A 10,364-nucleotide genomic window follows, 5' to 3' on the forward strand; every position below is an offset into this window, starting at 1 on the left:
CAAAATTCGGAATAATTTGTAATATATAATTATTCACGGTATTTAGAAGTGCCCACGATAACAATATCGTGCATATTCATTACCGTGATATATCGCATTACCAAATACCGGCACAAGTCTAAGTGTAAGTGCTGCATGGCTCTTGTTTTCTCTGTAAAGTCCTTGTCATCTCGTTCACAGGTTTAGCTGAGTTTGTTCCTGACCCGCTGAATCATCTCACTTGTGTTACGGTTAATTTTGCAGTCACATGTTGAACCGGGAGCATCTCAGCAGATCAGTTTATGCTGGACAGATTTAGATTCCTCGGTGGCCCGGCGTTGTTTTTGAGTTCAGTTAATCAGCGCACAGCCTCTGCCCTGTACCCAGCGTATGCCAGCATGTGCTCGATCACGACTGCAGCGTAATCTGTGTCATGAGTTTGGGGCCCAGATGACACTTTTGATAACACTGTGAATCATTCTGAATCAGGAATTCTGAATCCAGTCATTAGCCCAGCATGCTTTTCTGTCGTTGAAGAGGGGAAACTTGACTCATTTGATTTAATGAGATATTTCTCAATGGAGTGCCTCTTCGTCCTGCCAGCTGTCGAGTCCAGTGTGTGTTTGTATGTATGTAACGTGAGCGTGTGTGTTCATTCCTGAACTTATGCTCATCGTTAGTCACCCCACAGGCTGCCGGAAGTGCTGATGGGAACAGAACACACACACACACAAAAACTCTGTGCAAGATGGACTTTATCATCTACATCAGTGAGATCAGAGTTTTTCATCTGTTCAAACGCACTGGAGCCCCAGAGTTTACCAAAAGTAAAATAAGTAAACCGGTGCAAAAGCGAATATGTGCTTGTGTGTTCATATGTAATCTATTATTTAATTCTATTATATTTTTTTATTACAAATAGTTATATAAAAGTTGTTTTATATAATTTCAAGATTTTTTGAGGTTATGTAAATATTAAAGTTATGTATCTTTTGCTGCCTGATAGCACTTAAAGCATGTTAAATTCTCTATGTATATTGTAAATACTTAAAGCTTTTGTAAACAAATAAAACCGTTTTGGATTATAATATTTCTCTGAATTAATTTTTTGGGGCAGGGGGTTGCCATCACACATGACTTTATTTTATTTATTTTTAACGGTTTTACAATTATTTATTTTTTTTGTATATGTTTTATTTTATTATTCTGATCTTATTATTTGATCTCATTCTATTTTATTTAGTATTATTTTTTATTCTCATTCTATCATTTTCATTTTATTTAGTTTATTTTTATTATTCTTATATTTGTTTTTTATTTTGTTATTCTGATATTTTGTGTGTTATTAATAAATTTTTTTGTATTTTATTCTATTATTTTTATTATTTGCATAACATGTCTTATCTCATTCCTTGTTCTAATATTTTTATTTTATTTAGTATTTTATTCTGTTATTTATTATTTTTATTAAGCACAGAGTTTCAATATACATTATATATTGAATTCTATATATTATAGAATTTATAATATCATCTATCAGACGTAATTTTAGTTAATATTGTCAGTATTTTTTTTTTTGCCTGTGCATCACCATTTTTAACCCCTCTGCCCGGTTCTGTCTTCTCCTTCCAGCAGGCTAATGAAGCCCTTCACCACCAGCACCAGGTGGCCCCGAACAGCCTGCTGCCACTGCTGAACTCTGAGCCGCAGGACCAGAAGCCTGTGATGCCCATTCCTCTGGACCACAAGCCCCCCGTCAGCGCCGCCGAGCTCCTCAAGGACAACGTAGCCAGCGGGACAGGGGGAGGAGGGGGTGGGAATGCCGGAGGAGGTGGTCCAATGCCCGTGATCAAGAAAGAGCACAAGAGCAAGACGCCATTCATCTGCGGCTACTGCAACAAGGCCTTTCGTGACAGCTACCACCTCCGCCGGCATGAGTCCTGCCACACCGGCATCAAAATGGAGTCCAGACCCAAGAAAACTGCACAAGCAGCACCCACCATGGTCCCACTCATCTCCACCATGTCCCATGAGACCACGGGCAACCCTGCCTACATCTCAACCATTGCTGGCATCCTTTCCACGGCAACCACTTCAACGTCCTCCGCTTCTACTATCATGTCCCCGATGTCCATGTCCAATGTGACCCAACACAGTGCCCCCAAAAAGCCACCCAAACCCGTAAAGAAGAACCACGGCTGTGAAATGTGCGGGAAAGCCTTCCGGGACGTTTACCATCTGAACCGTCACAAGCTGTCACACTCGGACGAAAAACCATTCGAGTGTCCTATATGCCAGCAGCGCTTTAAGAGGAAAGATCGCATGACGTACCACGTGCGCTCACACGACGGAGGCGTCCACAAACCTTACATCTGTTCTGTGTGTGGAAAGGGCTTCTCGAGGTACGTGGAGCTTTTGCACTTCTTGTCAGTTGGCTTCGATTTCGATATTAGGGATCTGAATTATAAGAAATGATTCTAATTCAGATTGCAATGAACAAATCTGGTTCTTTAATGATTCCTATAGTATTTTTGAGGAACCTCCTCCCTTTTTCGATAACATTCACTATCGTTCAAACATTTGGGGTCAGCAAGTTTTTTTTATATTATTAAAAAAAATTATACTTTTATTCAGCAAGGATGCATTCAATTTATGAAAAATAAAGTGAATTGTTAATTTTTTTTAAATATATATTTTCTAATAATTGCTGTTCCTTTGAACTTCAACAAAGAATGCTGAAAACTTTATTACTGTTTTCACAATAACATGAAGCAGCACAACTGTTTTCAAAATTGATAATGTTTCTTGAGGAGCAAATCAGGATATTAGAATGATTTCTGGAGGTTCATGTTACACTGACATTATAAACGACATTTAAAGAAATATCAAAATAGAAAAATGTTAAATTGTAATAATTATTCACAATAGTAGTTATTACTGTGATTTTGATTATAAATGCAGCCATGGTGAACATAAGAAACGTCTTTCAGGACCATAAAACTTGGTCACACTGTAACTTTCCAATAAAAATGTTTTTTGATTCTCATTGGATTATTACAGACAGTAACTGAATTAGATTACAAGCTCAGAACTGAGCTAAAAGCATCATCTTGCACTGTAGATTTAGTAGCTCAGTATAATCGTTAATGAAACCGAACATCATGGAAATCATTTGGTGGAAATCATTTATTTGTTTTTATTTAATGTTGGTTCTGAATAAAAACCAGTTCTTAATATAAATCCCTACAAATAAGTATATATATTTTCACTTTAATAATACTAGAACATTATACATTAATGGCAAATGTGACTCATTTCCATCCTGCATGAAATGAGGCTGTTTGTGGATTCTGATGATGTCAGTGCATTTAATAGTGTCTGTTAAAATATGTGTTCAAAGCTCGAGCTGAATCCACCATCTGCTGTTCTGATGATGTTAATGTCGTCTCGTTCCTATTGGCTGCTGCTGGCTGATTTATAGTTGTTGTGAATGGATCTGACTGGCTGCCTTTGTAGGGCCCAGCATGCCAAGGGTCTGCGTGAACAGAAGGAGGAGGGGGTGCTCTTATTCCTCTGTTATTCCCTCCTTGCCTCCTGTTTGTTCTGTCTTAGAGGATCAGTGCTGGGGTTTCCTTTGAGTCACTCAGGGGCTGCAGACACACGGCTGCTTTAGGAGTCTCATCTATAGAAATCTTTTGTAACATTATAAATGTCTTTACTGTCACTTTTGTTACATTTCATGCATCCTTACCGAATAAAACTCATTAACACCAAACAATCAGGGCAATCAAACTTATGTTCACACTAAAACCTCTAGTGTGAAAGCAGCATCAGTTTGTGTTCTGTTAGCAGCTGTGAACAGTAGCTGGTGTAGACCAATATTTATTGTAAGCCACATCTGGAATTATGCGTTCTAGCTCACGGCACCAGATAAATCTGCAGCTCAGAGGCAGACTCGTCAAATCTGTCTCTCAGAGGCAAAGTACAGCACCTGAGCCTGCTGGTTTTGTTTTTCTGAAGTGCACACAGATGCAGCTGGTACCAAAATCCAGTGGCTTCGTTACAGAGGCATAATACTGTTTTCTTCCTTGCCACATTTTTCATTTTTTCTTCTCTTTTTAGGCCTGACCATCTCAGCTGCCATGTGAAGCATGTTCATTCCTCAGAGAGACCTTTCAAATGCCAAGTAACGGTAAGAACAGGAACCCATTTATCATATTTATGCAGTTGAGCCTCATAACTCTTTGCATCTTTAGTTGCTGGCAGCCAAAAGATGGTAGGTTTGAACTCCATAAAGGGTTAATAATGAGGACGTAACATACCTTACATCAATTTGGATAATTAAAAGAAAACAGATTGAATTTCTGCTGTAAATGATGTAATTCTGCATGTCTTATGTCTGTAATAGGCCTGTACATCAGCCTTTGCCACCAAAGACAGACTTCGGTCACATATGATTCGCCACGAGGGGAAAGTCACTTGTAACGTGTGCGGAAAGATGCTGAGCGCCGCCTACATCACCAGCCACTTAAAAACACACGGCCAGAGCAACTTCAACAATGCCTGTAACAAAGGTAAGTGCAACATGATTGGCTGCCCCAACAGCCAATCAGCCGGTAGTCTGTACAACGACTCTCCCAGCCTCTCTGGGTGACTCCTGTAGCTCTAGCACCAACATCCTTCTACTAACCCTCTGTTTAGGCCTGTCACGATAACAACTTTTTGTTGTGCGATATATTGCCCCAGAAATAATTGCGATAAGCGATATTATTGTCATTTTAAAGACCATTTTATGCCACTGAATATTGCGACAGGCCTACCCTCTGTTCATCTTTCCTCTGAGCTCTTTGCTGTCCCTTCAGCTCCCAACCTCTCTCCTACACACTCAAGTGCACTAGTTTATGAGAAGTGACTTTTGAAGCACAGTTGGGAGATTTTTAAACCTCTCTGAGAAGAACTGTCCAGAATGACAACGTTGTGGTCTTTATGAGTCCTACAACTTTTCAGAACATTTTTTTATCATCCACACAGTAATTTAATTCAGTGTTTTCATGATATCACAAGTTATTCTGAAAACTTTACTTGGTTTGGACATCATCCCATCCCTAGCCTATGGTGTTTCCTGGTTTGACAAAAGCAGGTTTTAGGAGCTAGTGCAGAGCAGCATTTTCTTAGATGGAGAAAAATGGGTATCTGATGAAGCACAAAGAATCTTGGGAGTGAAATCTCTGTAAAGTAGACGTGAGGGCCATTTAAAGCTATTTTTTGAGCACTTCTGTTCAGAATGATAACATGGCTTCCGTGATTCTTTTCATTTAAAGTCCTGTGCCGTTTATGTTTGTTCAGGATTGTGATTCTTGAGAGTTGTTTAGACATTTTTTTGGTTGTGCAATCCATCATGTTTCATTGGTCATGGCATTTGACTCGTTTGTTCAGATCTTAAGTTAGTCAAGCATGTCAGTGGAGAAGACCAGTGCTTTGCTTTAGGCAGAAACTGCTCTGACTGAACCGGATCCTTTCTAAGCACGTGTACGGCAGGGTCAGGAGTAGGTCAAGGGGCAGATCTACTGAAAGGATGAAAAGAGGTCAGCAGTACTCTGGAAATTTGTTCTGTCGTTTACGTTAATTAGAATTTAATGGGTGCAGTTCGCCCAAATTCATGTGTGCGGTCTCAGTTTGTGTCAGAGCTGTTGTGCTATTTAGTGATAAGTGCCATTATGTGCTCTTTTGGACCATTTTTTTTTTCATGAATTAACCCACTGATCCCCATCACATAATCTAACTTTCATGTAGTTTAGTGTTTTTTTTTTTTTTATATATTTCTTGATCGTGATTTAGCTCAATTTTTTGTTGTTGTTGACTGTGAGTCCATAGAACTTTTCCATAGAATGTTAGAATTTGGTAGAGTTGTATATTTTAATAGCTAAAATCTCAGAATGTTCTGGTTTCAAGACAAATTCTCTCTTTATCGACAGAATCTGTGACCATGCTGTTGATTACCACAGAATATTATTTTGTAATTCTATTAATATTAAAAGTATATTAAAAATATTTTTATTGTATAGTATAATATCAAATAATGTGATAGAAAAAATATATATATAAATTGTATTATAATTTCATATATTTATTATTATGTTTTGAATTATATTAATATATTATTTTGTTTCTCTCCTCAGTTAAAAACAAATATAATTGTTTGCAAATTTAATTATTCTGTATTAGTTATATTATTATATTATGTTATATACTATTATGTTGTATAACACCTCAGAATTCAAAGATTTGCTAACAGAAATGCCTTTATAATGGACAAAGAATTTTTACTTATTTTTTTGCTTGTTTTTTGCAAACGGATGGATGAGATTTTTTTCTGTGCTAACATCTGTCAACATGCTGTCGATAGAGCTTAACCTGTATTGAACCTACAGCGTTCACATTAAATGGAAAACTCTCAGATTTTAATACGATAGTCATGTCTGAATTCACTCTGAGCATAAATGCTGCAGCCCTGCATTGTTAAAAGTTCCATAATGCATCACTGCAGGCAGCTGCCTGCCCATCATAACCCTCTGTCTGTTTCTAAGTAGGAGATTGGCAGTGGAACCACTCAGGGCTCCAAAAAGGTAAAAATGAAAAGAAACAAAAAAGGTGGAAAAGCAGATATACACACACAATAACAGTTTGCTGTCTCCGCTGTTGATATCAGGAAGTTCAATCACAAATGCTCACATATATCTACTGGTCTAGGTCATTTGCCATACCAGTCTAGATGCCCAGAGAGTTTGGGAACAGAATACACACAAACCCTCAACAAAAGCGTTAAGAGTCTCCTGTCTCTTTCTCTACTCTACAGACAGCACTGAAGTCTGCAACTCTGCCTCCACCACGTCAGTTACAGCCACAAACCCCATCACCACTGCAATGAACCGCGGCAACACCAGCAACCCCGTTACCATAGCAGCCCAGATGAACATCTCTACCAACACGGTCAACATCACGTCTCCCGTCAGCCTGCAGCACCCGGTTACCCTCACCGGCCCTGTGAACATCGCATCTGTCAACATCCCAGCCACAGCGTCCATGAACATCGCCCACCCAGTGGCCATCACCACACCCATGCCCATGAACATCGCCGGACCGCTCAACATCGCCATGAGACCTATGGACACTATGCCCTTCCTGTCCCAAGTCCTGCAGTCTTCTCACTGGTAGAACCAGGGGCGCTGACCAGCATTTTTGCCCTGACTGCCGTGCTACTGACACCTGAGTGGCGTGAACAAACCCATCCCATGGCTACATTGCAACACTAGCAGAAGATTTGCACGGATTTCCAACTCTCTCTGGCCTTCAAATATGTTTGCGTTTTGCGCACCTGGTGAGCAGCTCTGTAGCAGGGCATTTCGCAAGCCCCTCTGAGCACTTCAAACCTCGACGATGGACGTTTTTAAGGACAAATGCAATAATTGATGTGCATTTCGAACACTTTTTTTAATAAGCAGAGTGCCGGTGGGTACTTCAATGATGTTGAAGTGTAACCTGCTAATCAGTATTTAAGGAAATTCATTTGAAATGGACTGTTGCTTCCATTGGGAGGGAGGATTTTAAAAAATATTTTTTGCATTATTTTGATTTTGCGCAGGGGTGTGAGTGTGTGCGTGCATTTGTACGTGTGGCAACTCTGAAGAGGTACAGTAGAGAACTTTTTTATTATTATTAATGGTGTTCGTCATGACACTGTTTGCGACTTTTCAGTTTTTCTGAGGGGAGGGCAGCTTCTTTCTCTTATTGTTTACGTGGCCATTGTTAGTTGTCGCATGTTTTCTTTTTGCATACAGAAGAAAACATTTGGAGTAAGGAAAGAGTCTTGCACTGAAAGCATATCGCCAGTCTAAAGAGGCAGTATTATCTAAATATAAATATCATGATGTGTCCCAAATGATGCACTTGATGTGGTCACTATGGTCTTGTGGTCTTTTTTTTGTGCAGATCCACAAAGCCCATGAGGACATTGAGTATCCCATTTGTCATTTTATGATTGAGAATGGTGCTCAAGAACGCCCCCTTTGCACAATGGTGCGGACTTCACAGCAGACTACTACTCGACAGTCTGTGCAGCATTACTTCACCAAACTGTGGACTCTGAGGACCGTAAGGGCCAAGTGTGTCATTTGGGACAGGGATTAAGAGCTGTAGATAACCAGCTCATTTAAAACAGCGCCATCTATTGGTTGGAGTACCACGTTGATGCCCTTTAAGTTTTAATTTGGACTTTTGTCTGTTAAAAGTATTTTATAACCTTGTTTTTAGTATTTTTATGTAATGTTTGTAGGATCCCTGTTCTAAAAAAATATGAAGAATATGAAATGAATGTGAATAATTCCAGGAAAATGCCTTGGAATTATACGTGTTTGTAAATATATTTCACTTTGTTTTTATTTCTTTTCTGTGTGTGTGGTTTGTTTTGTTTTAGGTTTTATTTTTATTTACTGTTCTTCTTTTGTTTGTTTGATTTTTCTTTTTTGTTAAATGTTTTTGTAAGCTTTTTATTTTTTTAAGATTTTCTTTTGCTTTTTTATGTTTTGTGTTTTTTTGTTTTGTTTTCAATGTGTTATTTCAACAGCAGCACCATCCTGCTCATTTTATTTGTCTCCAGTGTTTTGGATTTTGTAGACGATTTTTTCCTGTAGCTAAAGCCCAGAAGCACCATTTAACATAAAAGCATGTCTTCAGTCTGAAATAATGGAGAATGTTTACAGACTGCCTCTGGAAATTTCTACACTGTGGTGGGTGGTTATGTGCTGGTCTGTGTGGACTAAAGAGTTTAATAATTTTGTGTTAATGAGAACAATAGTATAAGTAGGAAGTGTGAGCTGTCATTCACTACACGGATCTGTCACCAATGTGAAGGAATTTAGGTACATTAAATAGGCCACTTCCTCTACATGCTTCCTGTGGATGGAGCAGGTGCCAGAGAGAAGAGACTGCTGTAGTGAAAACACTAATTATTCGACTTGTATGCAACTTTTTTTTGTGGGTAGTTTTCCCGCCACAGCCTGTGATGTGATGATCTGGAGTGTCTGAATGGATGCTGTCCACCCCAGCACTGAGTCTCAGGAAGGGTATGCTTTTTCCTGATCAGACACAACAAATCCCTGATCCATGTGTGTGTGTGTGTGTGTGTGTGTGTGTGCGCGTGTGTGCGCGTGTGTGTGAAGCATTTGATTCTCCCATCACACTAGAACAAACAAAAGCATGTTTCTATAGTTTAGTATGTGGGAGAGTGAGAATGCACGTTTATGCATTTCATGGTAGATGCATTACAATTGCCTCGTTTATTTGCCAAATTGAAACCAATTATGAAATCCAATGAAGTGAACATTTTAGAATTGAGTCTAATGTTGTTTGTTTTGATTCAGTTGATGAACTGGATGATTTTGGAGCCCCTGTGAAAGCGGTTGAATGTATATGTTTGTACAGAAGTGTTTAGCTCAGAAGATCTTAGAGAACAGATAGACATGTGAGCAAAGAAAAGCAAAATAACCTTTTATAAAACTTTTGTATTAGTACATTAACAATGGTAATTTTGTATATATGAAGACTAGGCTTTCTGAGTAGCAGAAAGCAAAACATTCCTACATTTTTTTTTTAAATGTAAGTTTGTCAGAAATAATGATGTAAACATGCGCAATGTTTATGTGCCTTTTATTTGGGTTGTCTAAATAAAAACTGTAAAACATGATGGCTGCATGTGCGTGTATAAGAGACCTACCAGCATCTATTCTCAATAATGCAAAAATTAATTGCATAAATTCGAAAACGCTCCATCTACACTTGTCTGCATGATAAAACTGATACCTCATGTTAACAGTAATCTTTTATTACTTATTCACACAGATGTACCTTGTTTGACAGTTTCCCTGCAGTCATGGAAAATCAAGAAATAGCAGTTTTAAAATTGATTTCCAGGCATGGAAATTTCTAAATATAATATATATTTCTTTCGAATTATACTCTTGATATTTATTATATTTATTCATTTAGTTAGTTAGTTAGTCCAAAGAAATTATTTTTGCTGGTCAAAAGTGGAAACACTGATTGTTGAACCAGCTTCTGACTTTATATCAGAATTACATGAGTAAGTTATTTTGCATGTATATAAATAATTATAACTATTATTGTTTTTATTATAGATTAATGCATTTATTTCTTTATTTTGCATCTAAAACAACATATTTTTGCTGGTCAAACAAAGTGTGGAAATCCTTATCTGAAAATGTGATTCGTTTTAAAGGGGTCATATGATGTTGCTAAAAAGAACATTATTTGGTGTAATGAAATGTGTTTATGCAGTTTAAGGTTAAAAAAACACATTATTTTCCACA

General features: G+C 38.1%; 1 protein-coding gene across 3 annotated transcripts in view; it reads left to right on the forward strand.

Annotated features, from left to right (window-relative positions):
• Window positions 1–7,288, forward strand: part of LOC107697453 (vascular endothelial zinc finger 1-like) — a 14,991-nt gene extending 7,703 nt beyond the window's left edge. The window contains exons 2-6 of one of the 3 annotated variants that reach the window (XM_016498245.1): window positions 1,612–2,381; window positions 4,102–4,171; window positions 4,388–4,553; window positions 6,567–6,605; window positions 6,836–7,288. In XM_016498245.1, coding sequence (XP_016353731.1) covers window positions 1,612–2,381; window positions 4,102–4,171; window positions 4,388–4,553; window positions 6,567–6,605; window positions 6,836–7,194 — 1,404 coding nt within the window. In that variant the 3' untranslated portion in view covers window positions 7,195–7,288. The remainder of the gene's footprint in view (window positions 1–1,611; window positions 2,382–4,101; window positions 4,172–4,387; window positions 4,554–6,566; window positions 6,606–6,835) is intronic. The other 2 variants (XM_016498247.1, XM_016498248.1) reach the window with 2 other exon arrangements.
• The last annotated feature ends 3,076 nt before the right edge of the window (window positions 7,289–10,364 follow it).

This window comes from Sinocyclocheilus anshuiensis, unplaced genomic scaffold, assembly GCF_001515605.1.
Source record: "Sinocyclocheilus anshuiensis isolate Anshui unplaced genomic scaffold, SAMN03320099.WGS_v1.1 scaffold939, whole genome shotgun sequence".
Taxonomy (NCBI): domain Eukaryota; kingdom Metazoa; phylum Chordata; class Actinopteri; order Cypriniformes; family Cyprinidae; genus Sinocyclocheilus; species Sinocyclocheilus anshuiensis.